At 39.0% G+C, this 21,311-nt stretch overlaps 4 protein-coding genes across 4 annotated transcripts; all 4 read left to right on the forward strand.

The window, feature by feature from the left end:
* The first annotated feature begins 2,059 nt into the window (after positions 1-2,059).
* Positions 2,060-2,738, forward strand: LOC131332604 (UDP-glycosyltransferase 85A5-like). The gene is made up of 2 exons (XM_058366904.1): positions 2,060-2,567; positions 2,659-2,738. Exons 1-2 carry the CDS (start codon positions 2,060-2,062, stop codon positions 2,736-2,738), a joined length of 588 nt encoding a protein of 195 aa, XP_058222887.1.
* Positions 2,739-5,704: 2,966 nt separating this feature from the next.
* On the forward strand, positions 5,705-11,259 carry LOC131332605 (uncharacterized). The gene is made up of 6 exons (XM_058366905.1): positions 5,705-6,283; positions 8,217-8,540; positions 8,652-8,733; positions 8,851-9,014; positions 9,426-9,995; positions 11,161-11,259. The coding sequence occupies exons 1-6, from the start codon at positions 5,705-5,707 to the stop codon at positions 11,257-11,259; spliced, it is 1,818 nt and encodes a 605-aa protein (XP_058222888.1).
* Positions 11,260-13,481: 2,222 nt separating this feature from the next.
* LOC131332606 (7-deoxyloganetin glucosyltransferase-like) lies at positions 13,482-14,313 on the forward strand. Its single transcript, XM_058366906.1, has one exon. The coding sequence runs from the start codon at positions 13,795-13,797 to the stop codon at positions 14,311-14,313; it is 519 nt and encodes a 172-aa protein (XP_058222889.1). The 5' UTR covers positions 13,482-13,794.
* Positions 14,314-14,402: 89 nt separating this feature from the next.
* Positions 14,403-15,532, forward strand: LOC131334712 (7-deoxyloganetin glucosyltransferase-like). The gene has a single exon (XM_058369896.1). It carries the CDS (start codon positions 14,405-14,407, stop codon positions 15,326-15,328), a length of 924 nt encoding a protein of 307 aa, XP_058225879.1. The 5' UTR covers positions 14,403-14,404; the 3' UTR covers positions 15,329-15,532.
* Positions 15,533-21,311: the final 5,779 nt, after the last annotated feature.

A 21,311-nucleotide genomic window follows, 5' to 3' on the forward strand; every position in this document is an offset into this window, starting at 1 on the left:
TAGAGTAGCAGCCCTCTGAGCTCGACTCCCTCTTGTTATTTCTCACCCTCCCCACAAGTCTGGCGCGCCTTGAGTGAATCCTAATTATAAATCGGTTTTCGATTATTTAATGAAGTGTGGAGAGTCCTATGAACCATGTGGACACTATTACAGAATGAGAGAGTATCCTATAACTTGTGATGTGTGCATCAAATGGAACATATAATGTGTAAATGGGCGGCAAAACGTCCTTTAGCCTTTGTTGCTCCGATAATCTTAGAAACGGTCTCCCTTTGACCAACTTTTCATAAATAAAATATCATTATTTTAATTATTCGTTTCCATCACCTTTTAATAAAGTGAAAACCTTATTTAACATTATATAATCTGTCCTAATCGGATTTAAAATGAGAGTGATATGAGCATTTTACTGAAATGATTTATTTTTTGACCAAATGAGGGTAAAATGGTCATGTATTTTGATGAACAAAATATCTTTCATCGAAACCAATTCGGTAGGAAAGTAGATTGGACAAGCTTTCTAACGGTTCAAACCACTCGCAAATCAGAATTCGGGAGCATCAGGGTCAAGTTCGCAGAGTTGGACTTGTTTGCAGTGTTCAGGATGCGACCGGGGCGCATTGAAGTGTGCCTGGGCACATAGGATTGCCCCGAGGCCCATTGATGTTGCAAAACAAGTCAAACTTTGCAGACTTGCTCCAGACACTCTTGAACTCCAATTTGCTCGTGGTTTGAACCGTTAGAAAGCTTGTCCAATTTACTTTCTATCCCAAGTAGTTTGGATCAAAAATCATTTGTACATCAAAAGAAGTGACCATCTTACCCTTGATGGGTCAAAATAAGATTCATTCCGGTAAAACATGATTATCTTTATCATTTTAAATTGGATAAAGACCCATCACATATCAATAGATAGTGTTTTTAAAGTAGTAAAAGATAGCGGAATCCAACCATAAATATACTGGAAACAAGACCATTATAAAAATCGTTGAAACCAAGCGACCCTCTTCTGCGTGGCGCCCGCTTGGGCCGGTGGCCGTGCACTTTAGAGCAGCTTTTGGGGGTGGGGTGGTGTCCCAGCTTGTCTCAGGTGGTGGCTTTTGGCACACATGGCTGGCAACGACTTTCAAGAAGGATCAGATCCATCGATAGAGCTTGTTTGTTTGGGGGCTTTGAAAATCCTGCGCACGGTCCCTAATACATTTTCTTTATCTATCTCTCTCCACTCAAACCTCCTTCAAAATCTAAAAATGAACAATCCCTGTGACTCCTGAGTAGTTGACCTTCGCCTTCCTAATCTGCTTGCATGGCCTGGAGGGACCTTATTTGCGAACAAGGGCATGGCCTGGGTGTCCTGCGCGGACTACGTCGAGGTTTGATTGCGGAGGTACTACTGGCTAAGAAATAAGTACATTGTTAGCGTACGTGTGGATGTTCGGAAAAAGTTTGAACCAACAATCAAGAACTCGAGCCGTACATTTTGAACGTATGGTCTCACCCTAACGTACCCGACATTGCTTAGCGTTCATTGCAAGACTTCTTCAACCAAGGGTAGAACCAGGAAATTATGCTATCCTTGGCTAACCAAATTTTATATATATATAAACCAAAAAAATACAAACTTGTACATAAATATGCAAATGTTCAAAATAAACAAAAGAAAAGTACAAAAACGTACCTATTTAAGTTGTACCCTACAAAAACGTACCCTATCAATTTCTGATATATTGACAGTTGGTTTGAAGAACGATAAAATTCCTCTCTTCTTTTTTGTTGTTCCATTATAATTTAAACCTAAAAAAGTAAGATCGTAAGAATCAACATTTTAAAATTTATATACACCATCCAGTGCTCTGGACGAGTACTAAACTACTATTGGATCAATCAACAAATTAATCAAGTAAATATCTATATAGATTATAGAATACTAAAACTCAGCCAGAGGCAGGATATAAATGCACAACTAACGTGCTATCGAAACTAATTAAAACGAAGCAAACATTCCTTTGTGCTGCACTAGAGTAGCTAGCTAGCAAGGAATAGGAGTGAGAAAACAGCTATGGCATCTTCTTCCACAGTGAGCAGAATGAACCCTAACAAACCTCATGTCATGTGCATCCCTTACCCAATTCAAGACCACATCAAGCCAATGCTTATGCTGGCAAACATTCTCCACTCATTCAGCTTCCGCATCACCTTCACCAACACAGAGTTCAGTCACGACAACTTGCTTACATCCGGAGCACTCGAATCCATTGCCAACCCCTTAACTTCTGCTTTGAAACCATCCCAGCCCGCCATCCTCCCTCATCCTCCTCTAGCTACCATCCCGGACTACTACCACTTGCTTTGTCAGTCTGCCCGGGAAAAATTCTTGCCGCCACTGCATCATCTCATTACGAGACTGAACTGGTGCAAGACGGTGAGTTGTATCGTATCCGATGGTTTGATGCCTTTCAATATTATGATTGCAAGAGAACTGGGGATCCCTGGCTATCTCCTTTGGGTTCCAAATGCTTGTGCCTTCATGGGATACCTCCAAGAAAAAGGCCTAATGCCATCTATGGGTAAATCCCATTGAACACCACAAAACATGTATATCTTGTGAATGAGTTGCATCTATTTCAAGCTAGCTAACAATTTTGAACTGATTTACAGATGAGCAACTGGACATGGTTCTAGATTCGACCTCTGTATTGAAAATATTTTTCATCGAAACCAATTCGGTAGGAAAGTAGATTAGACAAGCTTCCTAACAGTTCAAACCATGCGCAAATTAGAGTTTGAGAGTGTCTGGGGCAAGTCCGCAAAATTTGGTATGTTTTGCACCATTAATGTGCCTCGGGCGCAATCCTATGCGCCCAGCAAGGGCAGTAGGCAAAACGCAGTACATCAACCATCTTTTGTGCCTATCCCTGATAGATTTGAATTTTCCATTGGAGTGTTTGGAATCAAATGGAGCCTGTATTCAAATCTACTATCCGCGTGCGAATGGACACCACGAGATATACATTTCTTCCGACATATGTAGAAGGAAAATACTAAAAACAGCCCTCAGTTTCAGTTCTATGCCAAAAGAATTATTTTTTTTGAACTGCGAAACAAACATTTTACTAATGGGAGGGGAAAGGTATGCCAAAGGATGATGATATGAATTATGATACTGAAGGAAAAAAATATCAAATTCTGAAAAATTAAGGACAGATAAGATGGAAGCATTGCATCCCAATATATTCGGAGGCATTAAGCCGACTCCCCAAATAAAGAAACAATCGTGCGAGTAGAGAAGCTTCAAGGAAGGTCCCTCGGCTCCAGAAGAAAGAAGAAGCTCAACTGGCAATAACCAAAGGAACCCTCGCCCTAAGGGACCGTCAAATGTTGAACTTAATACACAACGCGACTGCCCCCAACTTAATTCTGTGGGGGGTTACAGTGACTTGAAAAGGAAAAGTTAAGAGCCTTGTGGTAGAGAGTTCCCAAAGCCACACTTGTCAGAAGGGACTTGTAGTGCAGTGTTCAGGATGCGCACGGGGCACGTTGAAGTGCGCCTGGGCGCAAGGGATTGGTCCTAAGGCGCATTAATGCTCTATAACGTACCAATGTTGGTAGACTTGCCCCGATCACTTTCGAACTCCAATTTGCACATGATTTGAACCATTATAAAGTTTGTCCAATTTACTTTCTAGCCCAAGTAGTTTGTAACATAAATCAATTGTACATCAAAGGAAGTGGCCATTTTATCCTCGATGGGTAAAAATAAGATTCATTTTGGTAAACAGCGTGTATGTTTCTCGTTTTAAATTGGATCAAGACCCATTATATATCAATAAATAGTGTTTTTAAAGTACTAAAAGATGGTAGAATCCATCCACAAAAGTATTTGCGTTCGTTTATGAAAATTGGGTAGAAACAAGACAACTACAAAAATCGTCGAAGCCGCTATCCAACTTGTTAACCGCACTTCCCACTTGGGAGTGCGGTTAACAATTTGGGGAGTGCAAAATCACTCGCTAAAAAAGCTAAAAATCAGTCCAGCATAAATTTAGCCTTTGTCGGGACAGGTACTTTAGCCTTTGATGCTCCAAAGATCTTTGAATCGGTCTCCCTGCGACCAACTTTTCATAAAAAAAAAACTTTACTGTTTTAAATGTTTGTTTGCATCGTCTTTCAACACAGTAAAAATCTTATTTATCATTATATAATTGGTCTTAATCTGATTTAAAATGAGAGTGATATGAAAGTTTTACTGAAATAACTTGATTTTTGACCAATTGAGGGTAAAATGGTCATGTACTTTGATGTAAATTTTTTTTTTCAACTTAACCAATCTGGTAGGAAAGTAGATTGGACAAGCTTTCTAATGGTTCAAACCACGCCTAAATTGAAGTTCGGGAGTGTCCGGGATGAGTCCGCAAAGTTTGGTACGTTTTGCAGCAATAATGCGCCCCAGGCGCCTTTCAATGTGCCCCGGGCGCATCAGGAACATGCACAACAAGTACAACTTTACGAACTTGCCTCGGACACTCCCGAACTCCAATTTGTGCGTGGTTTGGACCATTAGAAAGCTTGTGCAATTTACTTTCTAGATCAAGTAGTTCCAATCAAAAATCATTTGTGCATTAAAATAAGTGACCATTTTACCCTTGATGTGTCAAATATGATTCATTCCTGTAAAACACGTGTATGTTTCTCATTTTAAATAGGATCAAGACCCATTGTATATGAATAAATAGTGTTTTCAAAGTACAAAAAGATGGTGGAATCAAACCATAAACATAATTGCGTTTCGTTCATGAAAATTGGGTAGAAACAAAGACAACTACAAAAATCGTTGAAGCCACTATCTAGCTTGTTAACCGCACTTCCAACTTGGGAGTGCGATTAAAAATTTGGGGAGTATGAAAATCACTCCCTAAAAAAAACTAAAAATCAGTGCAGGATAAATTTAGCCTTTGTCGCAAACAAGTACTTTAGCCTTTGTCGCTCCAATGATCTTTGAATTGGTCTCCTTGTGACCAACTTTTCATAAAAAAAAGTTTTACACTTCAATTGGTATTCAAATTTCTAATTCTAAGGTAATTCTTCTTTGCATAACTATACCACAATGTTCATAGAGTATCCACACCTCATCAAAGTTTTGGAAAAGCAGTTTCATTATCGACATTCGCCCAAAGCGGAGCTTAAATATTTTCAAATTCATAAATGGGTGTCTAAAACTACCAACATAACAAAAATTGAGAATTCATAAATGGGTGTCTAAAACTACCAACATAACAAAAATTGAGAATATTTTCAAACGAGAACACCGAAAGGGATTGACATTATCTTCTATATTTCAATCTACTACAACATTACGACTACGGTCTTTAGTGCCGCCACAACGAATTCCTAACATTGCATATTCAGAAAAATATATATATTCTCAACCCGAATATACATTGGTAAAGTGCTCAAAAATTTTAGATTGCGAAATATTCTTAATGTATTAGTTGATAGTGGAGATTTTGTTGATTTTACTATTGCGATCATTTGAAACTATTTTGTGTGTTTGGTTGTGGTGAAGTGACAGTGGTGTAGTCCTAAGATGTTAACATCGAGGATCAAAAATCAATTGTACATCAAAAACTACTTCGCCCCCGAACACTTCCGAACTCCAATTTGTGCGTAGTTTGGACCGTTAGAATTTCATACGGCCCTTATGGATATGGGACCTACTAAAGCACCTGGAGTTGATGGGATGACGGCACTGTTCTATCAATCGTATTGGTCAATTGTTGGCAAGGATGTGGTGGCAGCTGTTAAAAGTTTCTTCCATTCTTCCCACCTCCTTCGTTTAGTGAACCAGATGCTAATTACATTGATCCCGAAGGTGGGTTGCCCTACCACGCCAGGTCAGTTCTGCCCAATTAGCCTCTGCAATGTATCGTACAAACTTATCACTAAAATTCTGGCTAATAGATTAAGAGATATTCTTCCTTCTATTATCTTGGAAAATCAGAGTGCTTTTGTTGGTGGTTGGCAAATCTCGAACAATATTCTTATTGCGCATGAGATTATGCACTCCGTAAAGAATAGGCGGTATGGGAGGAAAGGGTGGGTTGCTCTAAAGCTAGATATGGCCAAGGCTTTTGATCGTCTAGAGTGGTCTTATTTGGAAGCAGTTCTACGCAAGTTTGGGTTCAATGAAAAATGGATCAGGTGGGTTATGTCTTGCATCACCACAGTTTACTTTGCAACTTTAATTAATGGGGAGAAGGGTGAGAGCTATTCACGCCCTCTCGGGGTATTTGGCAGGGCTGCCCTCTCTCTCCTTAACTATTTATTTTATGTGCTGAAGGATTCCATTATCTTATTCAAAGGGCTATTATGAAGTCATCTCTTAATGGTGTTAAAATAGCGCAGCACTGCCCTTCTATCTCGCATTTGTTTTCGCTGATGATTCGCTTTTATTCTGGGAAGCCACATCCTCGGGGTGTCATGCCATTGATGAAATCTTGCGGAAATATAAGATAGCTTATGTAGAGACCCGTATTTATTTATCAAAATTAATATTTTATAAATGCATAATTATTAGGGAAGAAAGTGGAACAATTGTCTTTATATGATTTGAGGCTAAAATGTTAGAATTGATTGTGGAAGGGTGCAATGTGTAGTTTGCTTGTGTAGGAGTATATATAGGGGGGGTGAGAGAGCATGGGATCATTTTCCCCCTCTCATTCTCACTGTCTCTCTCTCTCTCTCTCTCTCTCTCTCTCTCTCTCTCTCCTGGCCTCTCTCCCTCTCTCTTGTTCTCTCACCTAATTTCACTCCAATAACTCAAAACTCACTTAAAACTACCTTTAATCCTTCACCCTCTACGCGTATTGTGGTTCGTAATTCACCGGTTTGAGCTCAAAGGAGTCGTATTGCACTCGGTTTTGATTTTCGGAAGTTAGGGCTCGAAATTCTCGTGGGTTTCGTTCTTCGGCCTCGAGGTAGGGATTCTACCTCTCAATATATGTAATAGAAGTGCTTACTAGCCTTAAATCGTGTTCTTTATGGTTGTTATTGTTGTTGTAGTTGAAATCGTTGAAATCTACAGAAAATCTGGTCAAACACCCATCTGTATCGATACTGATTTGTTCAGTATCGATACAGGAATCTTTGGAACGAATTAAGTTACTATTGTATCGATACTGATTTATAGTCTCTGGAACGTTTTTAAGCATGGTTGTATAGATACTGAAATTCAAACTATCTATACAACAGTGCCTAAGGTCAGGTTTCGTTCTTTGTTTTGAACTCCATTGTTTTGACCCCCGATCACTTCTAACTTGTTCTAATCATCACCAAATCATTCCATAACATTGAAAATCATATTCGTTGAGTTCGTGGAGTATCTTTGCATTCCTCGCCCCTTGTTTGGTATAATTGGACGTTGATTTCCATATGGACTTTGATTAAATTGAAATGACACGTTATGTGAGTATAAGATTCTTGGACACTTATCGACACAACAAGAACATTCGGGGCCCATCGACGGGTGGGTGCCAGACAGGGGATATCGGGGTCCCATAATTAGCCCGGCGGGAGCGAATGCTCATATTGAACTCTCAAGGCCCAACCTTATAGGCGTGCGCTTGGCAGGGGATATCGGGGTCCCATAATTAGCCTGGTAGGAGCTTCGGCTCATGACACATAACGCGAAGTGACATCGGACACATGGGAAGTTGAGATGAATGAAGATTGAGGTGTTTACTAGATTTCGTATCGAGTATATTGGATTGTTGAACTTTGGTCATTGCCTATTGTTGGGTCTCCATCCCGTTCTTGCCTTGTGATCATCCTTGCATCTCTCTTGCATATAATGTTAGCGTAGAATTTCTTACTGGGCTAGTGTAGCTCAAGCCTATTATCATTTTCAGGTACTAACATAGGGCAATAGCGTGCATGGTTGAAATGCTTGGAGGTGGAATTATTTTTGAAAGCTAACGATTGAGGAGTTACTTAGGCATCTTTGTAAATCTCTTTTGAAGATGTATTTGTAACTTTATTTGTAGATCCTTTGACTATGGAATATTATAACCTTTAACTCTTGAATATTCAGTACTTGTGTTAATTTGGGCCTCGGAGCCAAAGATGTAATATTTTGGGAATGCTACATTATTGTGGTTATTGTACGGATTATGGCGAGGTTTTATTTATGGAAATCATTTATATTTATGTTAAAAATCAAGGGTGTGACAACTTATGGCCAAATGGTGAATAGAGATAAGTCCTCTTTGTTTTTTAGTCCTAATACTCCAGCGAACGTGAAGCAAGGGATCTTGGAGGCTCTTAATATTCGCTTTGAGAATCATGGTGGGAAGTATTTGGGTTTACCATCTATTATTGGCAGATCAAAAATTGGTGTCTTCAAATATGTTAAAGATTGGGTTATTGACAAACTTAAGAGTTGGAAGGACACGGTTTTGAACTTGGCTGGGAAAGAGACCATGCTTAAATCTGTTGCTATTACGATGCCCAATTTTATCATGCAAAGCTTTCTATTGCCAAAGCGAGTATGCAAGGACTTATGCAGTGTGATTAGAAAATTTTGGTGGGGCTCGAAAGAAGGTGAGAACAAAATTAGTTGGGTTAATTGGAATAAGCTTTGTGATAGTAAATTGCAGGGAGGGCTTGGCTTCTGTGATTTTCATGATTTCAATTTAGCTTTTCTTGCTAAACAAGGATGGTGTTTGGTTAATGGCCCCGGTTCTCTATTCCAACATTTTTTCAAAGGGAAATACTTTCATTATTACTCTTTTTGGGAGGCCTCCTGCCCAAAGTCAGCCTCCTGGGCTTGGAGGACTATTTGTGCAGGTTGAACAGTGTTGCGAAAAGGGTGGAGATGGTGCGTTGGTGATGGTAAAGCTATTAATATTTGGCATGATCCTTGGCTTCCCCGTTCACTTAACTTTCGTGTGCTTAGTCCCGCCCCACCAATGGATTCTCTCTATCACAGTGTCACTCGGGTCTCTGATCTTATTGATAAGGTAACTCACTCTTGGAATATCCCTTTAATCAAGGCTTTATTTTCTTATATTGATGTGGAAGCTATTCTTTCTATTCCAATTAGCTCTTAAGGTGCTTCGGACAAAGGGGTATGGCACTATACAAATAATGATTTATTTTCAGTCAAATCAGCATATCACTTGACGAGATCTAGCAGTATTCCGTACAACTCTAGAGAGAGAGGAGAATCCAGTTCGGGCTCTTCACAGGATGGTATTTAGAGACTAATCTGGTCCTTAAGAGTTCTCAACAAGATTAAAATGTTTTTATGGCGATGCTCTCACAACGCTCTTGCGGTGTTATTTAATCTTTTCAAGAAAAAGATTGATGTTTCTCCTTACTGTCCAAGGTGTAATTCTGGATTTGAAACTATCGAGCATCTCATTTTTCAGTGTAAATCATCCAAGAAAGTGTGGGAAAATTCCCCCTTTGCTAATGTTGTCTCACCCTCTTGCGATTCTCTCTCATTTACTAAATGGTGGATTGGTATGGTCCAATCGGTTTGTAATTCTAGTGGAGTGGAAGATCTCTATGCTATTTTAGCCACTTTGTGCTGGATGTTATGGAAGGGGAGGAACACTGCGTACTTTGATAAAAAGTTCTGGACTTGCTCTACTACAGTTGAAAAAGTGATCACCCTATGCGAGGAGTTCAAGGCAGCTACAGAAATGGTCCATTCCCTCCCTAGACTCTCCACTCCACCCCACCCCTCGTCATGGCTTCCCCTTCCACCTAATGTTATTAAACTTAATGTTGATGGTGCAGTTAACAAGAAGAATGGCATTTCTGGTGTGAGTATTGTAGCAAGGAAGCATTTTGGTGAAATTTTGGGGTCTATTTCGATTCCTTTTGCTGGTTTCTTATCACCACGTTCTACTGAGGCTTTGGGATTTCGTGAAGCCCTTGTCACTGCGGCTATTAAAGGTTTTTCTGAAATTATTGTTGAAAGTGACTCGTTGCAGGTAGTTCAGGCTTTGATTCAAGATGGCAAGTCTCTCTCTGATTGTAGCTCTATTCTTGCTGATTGTGTAGAGCTTTTTCCTTTATTTTCATCTTGTTCCTTTATTCATGTTAAGCATTCTTGTAATAGGGTAGCCTATTCATTAGATTAGCTAAGCGTTCCCTATTAGGTGCACCACTGATTCACTGAGACCAGCAATCTAGGTAACCCTGTATCTTTCTCCCCCATAACTCTGAATTTATACTTAAGATTAGGGCTTTTCGGAATTAGGGAAAGTTTACAAGTGTTGTTGCTTCAGGTTTAGGGTTTTCCCCACATGAAACTCTCTCTCTCTCTCTCTCTCTCTCTCTCTCTCTCTCTCTCTCTAAATATACATACATACATGTATGTATACTCACGCACACACATTTTTAGGTTGTTTAGACTGACCGTATGCAATTCGTGAAAATCTGATTATTAGTCCAATTGTTCTCTTTTCAAGAATTGGCATGCCAGTATTAAATGTTTCTTGGAGATTTGCGAATTTTTCGTCATAGAAAGGTTAGAACATTTTTCTCGACAACTTTTGTAAAGTGACTCTCGAGATATCAAGTGGAGGTTTCTATTTACCTTGTAATGTCCAAAATACTGTGAACACATTGACATGGGTTGTTGACGGGGATTCAACATGTAGTCTGCTGTGCGGATCAAAAAATAAAAAATTAGAGTCCGTTTGTTTCGATGTAAAATATCTTACCATGTAAAATATTTTTTCAGAAAATAAACTTTCAACTTTTATTTTTCGGCGTTTGGCTGACACTTGAAAATATTTTCAGAAATCAACAAAATAGCGTAGAGAGATGGGAGAGGCTTAAATGGTGGAGATATATGAGAATATTGGAATTGAATGTGGGTCAAGACTGACGATTGAGGAAACTGAGTTGTGAGAATTACAGTAGAAGGCAGCGGATTCATTTCGAAAAATAACTTATGGAAGATTTTAGAGTAAGTCATTTTCATCCAATTGATGGAAAATGTTTTACATGTAAAATATTTTCCTAATTTTTTACACAATCAAACACCGAAAAATAGATAAAACATTTTACCAATAAATATTTTACGTCCAAACAAACGGAGCCGTAGTCTGCTGTCAATGTCTTTGTATGTGGTTGATTTAACACCAATAGCACATGGCTTTTGTGAAGACCACAGCTGATCACAGCTCTTCTACAGCTCAAGAAGAAGCCACGTCAGCTGCTGTTAGTTTGTTAGTTCAAGTGGGTTAAAATCAAACAAAACACTAGACAGTCTGGATCGGAGTAGCGGATCCAAATCCATTCGGAGGGGAGCAGAGCGTCGTGTTAAAACATTTTGGGGCAGGTTCGGGACGAGTAACGGGGCGGGCTAATATCATCCCGAACCATACCTGACTCGATTGGATTTTTGTAATTTCTCTCTAACCTACCTATTCCGAAACCTGAAAATTTGACGAAAACCTACCCCGATCGGGGCGGGCGGGATCGGAACGGTTCCGGTTGCCATCCTCTGAATTATCTCCCTTCTCATGCAACGGTCAAAAGTAATCTCATCATCTTTATTCCATCTTAATCTGACCCTCATGAGCAGAGAAAGTAGATACAAGTAAGGCCACTTTACCTTACCCAACTTTTTAAAATTTGTAATATGGGTTTGTGATAGTAATTTATAAATTTGACCCCTTTAAATTGGTATATTGCTCCAAACATTCTACACACATTATTATTATTAATGAAAAAAACAAGAAAATCTACAACACAAATCTTTAGGAATTGATACTGCGATTGAAAGAGGATCAATGGATAAATAATGTATTGCTTATGTACACAATGAAAAGGGCGTCTTTAACAATACATCAAGTGGTTCCATCATTTACATGTAAAGATTGTGTAATTAGATTCTATCATGGTAGTGACCAGATGATCAAATGACAGAAAATTCGCACACTAGTGAAAGACTCAATTAAAGTTGAAGCAAACTCCATATGAATTGGCCCGTATGTGTTAGTTTTAGTATCGCAAAGAGTATTGAGGCTGCTAGATTATAAGACAGGATTATCTGTGCTGAAAATTTTTGTGTCTATGTGCCAAGGGATTTTCCGGCCGTTGGATTTAAAACATAAAAAACATCACACAATTCAACGGCCAGAAAATCTTTCGGCACAGAGGCACAAAGATTTTCGGGACAAAGAAGATCGGACCCCGTTACATTACATCTCGTAACTAACGATACAAAATGTCGAAAATGATGGCTACATGATTGCATTCTACCAACCCCGGTCAATTTGGTGCTTATCTTACCTTATTTATCAAGGATTGTGGTCCGTTTCGCATGAAGTTAGATGAAAGGATCTAAAATGCTTAAGATAGACTTGCAGGACTGTGGCAATGACATTATCGTATTTTACCCTCAAGATTCTCTTCTGTAATACTGTGGTGACCTAAGCCCCATAATGCACGGCTCGGTACGAGTGTGGGAGCGCGAATACACGACCGTGAAAATGTTTTTTAAAAACCTCAGAAGCAACTAAAATCCGTGAGTGAGAGAATTGAGAACGGAAGCGAATGCTATTTTGAAGGATTTTGTGACTAAGGTGGTTAGCATGAGTTCCACAGCATAAATTGAAATCTTGGAAAGGTACAAATCGATATCTTGAAACCAAGAATTGTCATCAATTTGCAACTAATATACTTTTCATTGCAACTCCGAAGCTTGGCCAGGTGGTGAAGGCCGTGAATTTAAAAATTCGCTCCTTTCTGAGGATCGAACCTCTTGCGTGTTATCAACTTTTACGGCACTATTAACCTCAAGCGGTTGAAATTAGCTTCCTCCTGGTTCGCGGTTTGAAACCTCCAGCCTAAGTTGGCCAGTGTCATAAATTTTCAAAATAACAGCATCTTGATTTGGGGGTTTTGAAAAGCTTTTCCTTGTTCCTTTTTGGAGTGTTCATTTCTTATGCGAGTTACGTCTCATATTGCTTAGATGGGAAAAGTTTGAGTAAAACTATACGTAGAAGCACTTCTAGTATGTTTACTTTACTAGGTTTGCGCTGAAGTGGCTAAACTCTTGTTGTTCGGAGCATCGTTATCCAGCGACACCGGCTCACACACCTGCGTCATGACCATGTGAGCGCGCGGGTTGTTTGGCTGCAATGTTAGAAAAGGGACACAGTAACGCGCCATAAATTGATTTTCTCTTCTTGATTTTCACAAGAGACTCCATCAAACTCCAACCAGAAGGCCAGCTTTCCAACACCCTGTCCATACGGGTACTTTGCCTTCTTGAATTCGCGGGGACAAAATTGAATTAATTGATCCCTTATCGACATTGGAATGAGCTGATTTTTTATTTGTACTCTTGAAAGAATATTTTAAACAAATTGAATGACTTTAATCATTAGTATGGGACCCCGAAATAGATCACACACAATCTGGTGTACGTTTGGTATATACGAGAATTGGGCTATTTTTTGGGCCCTAAAACGGCCGCCCAAGGCCGGCACTGAGATTCCCAGGAGAGTGGACTAAAAATGAGTGAGACCATAAAACTAATATTTGAATTAAAAGGGTCACCTCACATGACCAAAGACGAGTTCTAAACTACTATTGGATCAATCAACAAATTAATCAAGTAAATATCTATATAGATTATAGAATACTAAAACTCAGCCAGAGCCAGGATATAAATGCACAACTAACGTGCTATCGAAACTAAAACGAGGCAAACATTCCTCTATGCTGCACTCGAGTAGCTAGCTAGCAAGGAATAGGAGTGAGAAAACAGTTATGGCTTCATCTTCAACTGTGAGCAGAATGAACCCTAACAAGCCTCATGTCATGTGCATCCCTTACCCAATTCAAGACCACATCAAGCCAATGCTTAAACTGGCAAACATTCTCCACTCATTCGGCTTCCGTATCACCTTTGTCAACACAGAGTTTAGTCACAACAACTTGCTCAAATCCGGGGCCCTCGAATCCTTTGCCAACCTCCTTAACTTCCGCTTTGAAACCATCCCCGCCATCCTCCCTCCTCCGGCCACCACCACCACCGCGGACTACTACCACTTGCTTTGTCAGTCTGCCCAGGAAAAATTCTTGCCTCCACTACACCATCTCATTACGAGACTGAACTGGTGCAAGACGGTGAGTTGTATTGTATCAGATGGTTTGATGCCTTTCAACATTATGATTGCAAGAGAACTGGGGATCCCTGGCTATCTCCTTTGGGTTCCAAATGCTTGTGCCTTCATGGGATACCTCCACGAGAAAGGCCTAATGCCACCTATGGGTAAATCCCATTGAACACCACAAAACATGTATATCTTGTGTATGAGTTGCATCTATTTCAAGCTAGCTAACAATTTTGAACTGATTTACAGATGTGCAACTGGAAATGGTTCTAGATTCGACCTCCGTATTGAAAAACATCCATCTGAGTGACATCCCACATGCTAAGCTATACGAGAATGGCTTCCCCACAGGAGAAGCAGAGGAGGCTTTCCAAGCTTCGGGTATCATCTTTGAAACATTCGAAGCTCTGGAACACGATGTTTTCGATGCAATCAAGCCCATGTTTCAACATGTGTATGCCGTTGGCCCCCTCCAAATGCTGCTCAACTCGGCTACCACTGGCTCCGGTGATCATCTCGAATCAGTTCCCTTCAATCAACGTGGAGACGAAATCCGTTGCCTGAAATGGCTAGACTCCATGGAACCCAATTCAGTTGTATACATAAGCTTTGGTGATCTCGCGGTCATGACCCCGCGACAACTATGTGAGTTTGCCTTGGGCATTTGCAATAGCAACCAGCCATTTCTTTGGATGATTACACCAGATTTCGCCAAGAGCCAATTGGCGATTCTGCCACTTGAGTTCTTGGAAAAGACTAAAGAAAGGGGTCTGATAGCCACATGGTGCCCCCAGGAGCAAGTTCTTGCCCACCCTTCAGTGGGAGTGATCGTGAGTCATTTTGGGACTAGCTCAATGCTTGAGAGCATTTGTGCTGGAGTGCCTATGATCGGTTGGCCGTATTTTGGTCATGACCATCAAGTGACTTGCCGGTACAGCTGTAACCGATGGGGTATCGGGATGAAGATCAACGAGGATATGGAGAAGGAAGAAGTGGAAAGCCTAGTTCGCGAGTTGATGGAGGGAGACGAGGGTAAAGCGATGAAGAGGAAGGCGATGGAGTGGAAGAAACTAGCAGTTGAGGCCACCAGTAAAGGCGGGTCATCGTCGAAAAATTTCAACAGCCTTTTGAAGGCATTATCAAGGTCACAAAACTTCATGGGTCATCAAATTCTCAGCTCCTTATAAGTTTGGTAGGTTAGGTTAGCTAATGTTACGTTTCTTTTCTTTTCCTGTCGTGCTATGAACTGCTCAATTAGGTTGGTCTCCAGGGTATTAACGGAGGTGCACTTAAACTGGCCACCCTAAAATATCAAAAGGTTAGATTAGTCAATGATATGTATCCCTGTAATTATGAGTAATGAGTGTTCTTAATTTATTAGTCAGTTTGAATTGTTCTAAGACTCCTTTCATAAGTATGGTTTCTGGTGCTTTTATTAGCAATAAAAGGAAATTGTCTCATTGTTGATGAAGGGCATCTAAAATGATTAAATGAACAACAACCAACCCAGCCCAAACAGGAAACCAGGTTCAGTTTTTGGATTATTGAATTGGTATAACTTCGCATTTTCAAATAAAGAATCTATACTTCAGCTTTTACATGATAAAGTCAATTGTTAGTATATCATAATCCCATGGGTTGAACCGGTGGTCAAGATCTGAAATTTAGAGGTTTATTCTCTCCTACATTCCGTGTTTGAAATCTCCTTGTGTTATCAACTCTAGTGGGATTAGTTCATACGGAGCTTTTGTCGCGATTTTAAGTAGGCCACTCACAAGTGAACAGTGAAATTAGACTCAGGAATTAGTCTACTTTCACATCAGCAAAATTTGAGTTTAGGAGTATATAACTTGGTAACAAGCAGAGGGTTCACATCGCATGACCAAGGATTGAGAACTGATTCTTGGACCAGAAAATTAGTTAAGAAAAAATATCTTCTGTAGAAAAAAGGGAGTGACTTTTGCACTTCCCAAATTGTTAAGCGCACTCCCAAGGGGTGTTGGGAGTGCAAAAATCAACTAACAATTTGGGGAGTGCGAAAATGACTAAAAAAACTAAAAATCAGTTCAGGATAAATTTAGCCTTTGTCGTGCCTATGATCTTTGAATCGATCTCTCTTCGGCCAACTTTTCTTAAATAAAACTTTATTGTTTTAATTGTTCGTTTGCATCGTCTTTCAATATAGTGAAAACCTTATTTATCATTATATAATTGGTCTTAATCAGATTTAAAATGAGAGCGATACGAAAGTTTAACTAAAATAATTTGATTTTTGACCAATTGAGGGTAAATGGTCATGTATTTTGATGCACAAATTATTTTTCATCAAAACTGATTCGTGGGAAAGTAGATTGGACAAGCTTTCTTACGGTTCAAACCACGCGCAAATTGGAGTTCAGGAGCGTCCGGGGCAAGCCCGCAAAGTTTGGCAGCATTAATGCGCCTCAGGCGAAATTCTATGCGCCCAGGCACCTTTCAATGCGTCCCGGGCGCATCATGGACATGCACAACAAGTCCAACTTTGCTAACTTGCTCCGGATACTCCCAAACTCCAACTTACGTGAGGTTTGGACCGTTAGAAAGTTTGTCCAATTTACTTTCTAGACCAAGTAGTTCCAATCAAAAATCATTTGTACATCAAAATAAGTGAACATTTTACCCTTGATGGGTCAAAATATATTTCATTATGGTAAAACGCGTGTATGTTTCTCATTTTAAATTGGATCAAGACCTATTGTATATCAAAAAATAAAGTTTTCAAAGCACTAAAAGATAGCAGAATCCAACCATAAAAATAATTGCATTTCGTTCATGGAATTTGAGTAGAAAAAAGACAACTACAAAAATTGTCAAAGCCACTAAGGCTAAAACACGTTTTACGTTTCATTTGTTAATCAGACTCCTAATTCTAAGGTATTTCTTCTTTGCCTAAATATTTCATAGTGTTCAGCAAGTATCCACACTTCATCAAAGCGTAGAAAGAACCGTTTCATCATCGACACTTCAGGAAGTCTTTGCTCCCCTTGAGTTCCATTTGTTCTGCTTTTTAGCACTGTAATCCCTTTCTTCTTTCTGTTTTGGTTTGGGCCCTGTCTTTTACATGGCAGGTTTTCGTGTTAGACTCTCAAGGATATCCAATATCCCCTTGTTCGATGTTTCTTGGTTTGTTTTTTTCTTAAGGAAACGCAACTTACCAAATAAAACTTAAACTAAAGCTCATTGAGTGGACTTGTGTTGTGCGTCGAGGATCAAAATCAAACACTCATACACGAATTGACGAGAGAAACTTAACTATTAATGGATCATATGCAATAACATTACAAAAAAAAAACTCTCAAGAGGAGCACCCCTCTGAGCTTGACTCCCTTAGGTTATCTCTCACCCTCATCGCAAGCCTCGCTTTGGGTGAATTCTGATGATGAAATGGTTTCTGATTAGTTAATGTAGTGTGGAGAGCTCTATGAACCTTGTGGACACTCTTACATAATGCAGTACCCTAGAACTAGGGATGTATGAAGCGAATGGATCTTAGATGTGGACATGGGCTTAGAAACATACTTTAGCCTTTGTCGCGCCGATGATCTTTGAAACGATTTCCTTTTGACCAACTTTTCATAAATAAAATATCATTATTTTAATTGTTCGTTTCCATCATCTTTCAATGCAGTGAAAACCTTATTTATCAATATATAATTGGTATTAATCTGATTTAAAATGAGAGAGATACGAAAGTTTTATTGAAATAATTTGATTTTTGACCAATTGAGGGTAAATGGTCATGTATTTTGATGTACAAATTATTTTTCATCAAAACTGATTCAGTAGGAAAGTAGATTGGACAAGCTTTCTTACTGTTCAAACCACGCGTAAATTGGAGTTCGAGAGCGTCCGGGGCAAGTCCACAAAGTTTGGTATTTTTTGCAGCATTAATGCGCCTCAGTCCCAATTCTATGCGCCCAGGCGCCTTTCACAACAAGTCCAAGTTTGCGAACTTGCTCTGGACACTCCAAAACCCCAGTTCGGGAGTGGTTTGGACCGTTAGAAAGCTTGTCCAATTTACTTTCTAGACCAAGTAGTTCCAATCAAAAATCATTTGTACATCAAAATAAGTGATCATTTTACTCTTGATGGGTCAAAATACGAGTGTATGTTTCTCATTTTAAATTGGATCAAGGCCCATTGTATATCAAAAAATAAGGTTTTTAAAGCACTAAAAGATGGCAGAATCCAACCATAAAAATTATTGCATTTCATTCATGAAAACTAGGTAGAAACAAGAGAACTACAAAAATCTTCGAAGCCACTAAGGCTAAAATGCGTTTTACATTTCATTTGGTAATCAAACTCCTAATTCTAAGGTATTTCTTCTTTGCTTAAGTGTTTCACAGTGTTCATAGAGTATCCACACTTCATCAAAGCGTAGAAAGAACCGTTTCGCCATCGACACTTTAGAAAGTCTTTGCTACCCCTGTAACTATGAGTAATGAGTGTTCTTAATTAACAGTACAAAAACTTGTCAGTTTGAATTGTTCTTTGACTCCTTTCATAAGTATGGTTTCTGGTGCTTTTATTGGCAATTAAAGGAAATTGTCTCATTGTTGATGTAGGGCATCTGAAATGATTTAAATGAACAACAATCAACACAGCCCAAACTGGAAACCAGGTTCAGTTTTTGAATTATTGAGTTGGTAATAACTTGCATTTCCAACTATAAGAACCTATATTTCAGATTTCACTGATAAAATTACCATACCTCAATTGTTAGTATATCATTATAATCCCATCGGATTGAACCAGCAGTCAAGGCCTTTAGAGGTTTATTCTCTTCTACATATCGTGTTCGAAATCCCCTTGTGTTATCAACTCTTGTGGGACTACTTCATACAGAGCTTTGTTATACGGTAGGCTCCTCAGAATTGGACGGTGAAATTATACTCAGGAATTAATCTAGGTTCACATCGGCAAAATTTGAGTTTAGGAGTATATAACTTGGTATACTCGATAATTGCATACACCCTGATAGAGTTGACCAAAAATGAGAGAGAGAAAACAAAAATAATACTAACAACAGAGGGTTCACGTCGCATGATAAAAAATTGAGAACTGAACTATTCTTGGACCGGAAAATTAATTAAGAAAATATATACACTGTATAAAAAAAGGGAGTGATTATTGCACTCTCAAAATTATTAACTGCATTTCCAACTTGGGAGTACAGTTAAAATTTTGGGGAGTGCAAAAATCACTCCCTAAAAAAAACTAAAAATCAGTCCAAGATAAATTTAGCCTTTGTCGCGAACAGTTACTTTAGCCTTTGTTGCTCCAATGATCTTTGAATCGGTCTCCCTTCGACCAACTTTTCATAAAAAAAGTTTCATTATTTTAATTGTTTGTTTCCATCACCTTTTAATAAAGTGAAAATCTTATTTATCATTATATAATTGGTCTTAGTTTGATTTAAAATGAGAGCGATACGAAAATTTTACTGAAATAATTTGATTTTCGACCAATTGAGGGTAAAATGGTCATGTATTTTGATGTACAAATTTTTTTTCATCGAAACCCAATATAGTAGGAAAGTAGATTTCACAAGCTTTCCAACGGTTCAAACCACGCCCAAATTGGAGTTCGGGAGTGTCCGGGGCAAGTCCGCAAAGTTTGGTAAGATTTGTAGCATTCATGCGCCCAGGCGTCTTTCAATGCGGCCCGGGCGCATTAGGAACATGCACAACAAGTACAACTTTGCAAACTTACCTCGGACACTCCCGAACTCCAATTTGTGCGTGGTTTGGACCATTAGAAAGTTTGTCCAATTTACTTTCTAGATCAAGTAGTTCTAATAAAATATCATTTGTACATTAAAATAAGTGACCATTTTACCCTTGATGGGTCAAATATGATTCATTCCAGTAAAACACACGTATGTTTCTAATTTTAAATCGGATCAAGACCCATTGTATATGAATAAATAGTGTTTTCAAAGCACTAAAAGATGGCAAAATCCAACCATAAACATAATTGTGTTTCGTTCATGAAAATTTGGAAGAAACAAAGACAACTACAAAAATCGTCGAAGCCACTAAGGCTAAAACACGTTTTGCTTTTCATTTGGTAATCAAATTCCTAATTCTAAGGTATTTCTTCTTTGCTGAAGTGTTTCATAGTGTTCATGGAGTATCCACGCTTCATCAAAGCCTAGAAAGAACCGTTTCATCATCATCGACACTTCAGGAAGTCTTTGATCATTGCTATCCCTTGAGTTCCCTTCATTCTGCTTTTTGGCACTGTTATTCCTTTCTTCTTTCTGTTTTGATTTTGGCATTGTCTTGAACATGACAAGTTTTCTACTAATGCTCATTGAGTGGACTCGTGTTTTGTGTCGAGGATCAAAACCAAACACTCACACACGAATTGAGAGAAACTTAACTATTAGTGGATCATATGCAATAACATTAAAAAAAAAAAAAAAAAACTCTCAAGAGGAGCACCCCTATGAGCTCGACTCCCTCAGGTTATTATCTCTGACCCTCACCATAAGTCTCGCTTTGGATGAATCGTATGATGAAATGGTTTTTGATTATTTAATGAAGTACGGAGAGCCCTGTGAACCTAGTGGAAACTCTTACCAAATGAAGGAGTAGCCTAGATCTAGGGATGTATTAATCGAATGGAAGAATATGGAAAAGATGGGCGCAGAAATATACTTTAGCATTTGTCGCTTCGATGATCTATGAATCGATCTCCTTTCGACCAACTTTTCGTAAATAAGACATCATTATTTTAATTGTTCGTTTCCATCTTCTTTTAATATGGTGAAAACCTTATTTATCATTATTTAATTTGTCTTAATCCGATTTAAAACGAGAGTGATACGAGTGTTATACTGAAATGATTTAATTTTCAATCAATTGAGGGTGAAATGGTCTTGTATTTTTGGTGTACAAAATATTTTTCATCGAAACCAATTCGGTAGGAAAGTAGATTGGACAAGCTTCCTAATGGTTCAAACCACGCGCAAATTGGAGTTCGGGAGTGTCTGGAGCAAGTCTGCAAAATTTGGTATGTTTTGCACCATTAATGTGCCTCGGGCGCAATCCTATGCGCCCAGCAAGGGCAGTAGGCAAAACACAGTACATCAACCATCTTCTGCGCCTATCCCCGATAGATTTG

The sequence above is a fragment of the Rhododendron vialii genome, chromosome 7a (assembly GCF_030253575.1).
Source record: "Rhododendron vialii isolate Sample 1 chromosome 7a, ASM3025357v1".
Classification (NCBI taxonomy): Eukaryota; Viridiplantae; Streptophyta; class Magnoliopsida; order Ericales; family Ericaceae; genus Rhododendron; species Rhododendron vialii.

Excerpts from the sequence above, each read along its gene's own strand:
- LOC131332606 (XM_058366906.1), top strand. The coding sequence starts at position 13,795 with ATGGCTTCATCTTCAACTGTGAGCAGAATGAACCCTAACAAGCCTCAT.
- LOC131334712 (XM_058369896.1), top strand. The coding sequence starts at position 14,405 with ATGGTTCTAGATTCGACCTCCGTATTGAAAAACATCCATCTGAGTGAC.
- LOC131332604 (XM_058366904.1), top strand. The coding sequence starts at position 2,060 with ATGGCATCTTCTTCCACAGTGAGCAGAATGAACCCTAACAAACCTCAT. Across the intron at positions 2,568-2,658 it reads AGGCCTAATGCCATCTATGG|ATGAGCAACTGGACATGGTT; the intron begins GTAAATCCCATT and ends ACTGATTTACAG.
- LOC131332605 (XM_058366905.1), top strand. The coding sequence starts at position 5,705 with ATGGGACCTACTAAAGCACCTGGAGTTGATGGGATGACGGCACTGTTC. Across the intron at positions 8,734-8,850 it reads GTGTTTGGTTAATGGCCCCG|TGTTGCGAAAAGGGTGGAGA; the intron begins GTTCTCTATTCC and ends CAGGTTGAACAG. Across the intron at positions 9,015-9,425 it reads TCTCTGATCTTATTGATAAG|TGTAAATCATCCAAGAAAGT; the intron begins GTAACTCACTCT and ends CTCATTTTTCAG.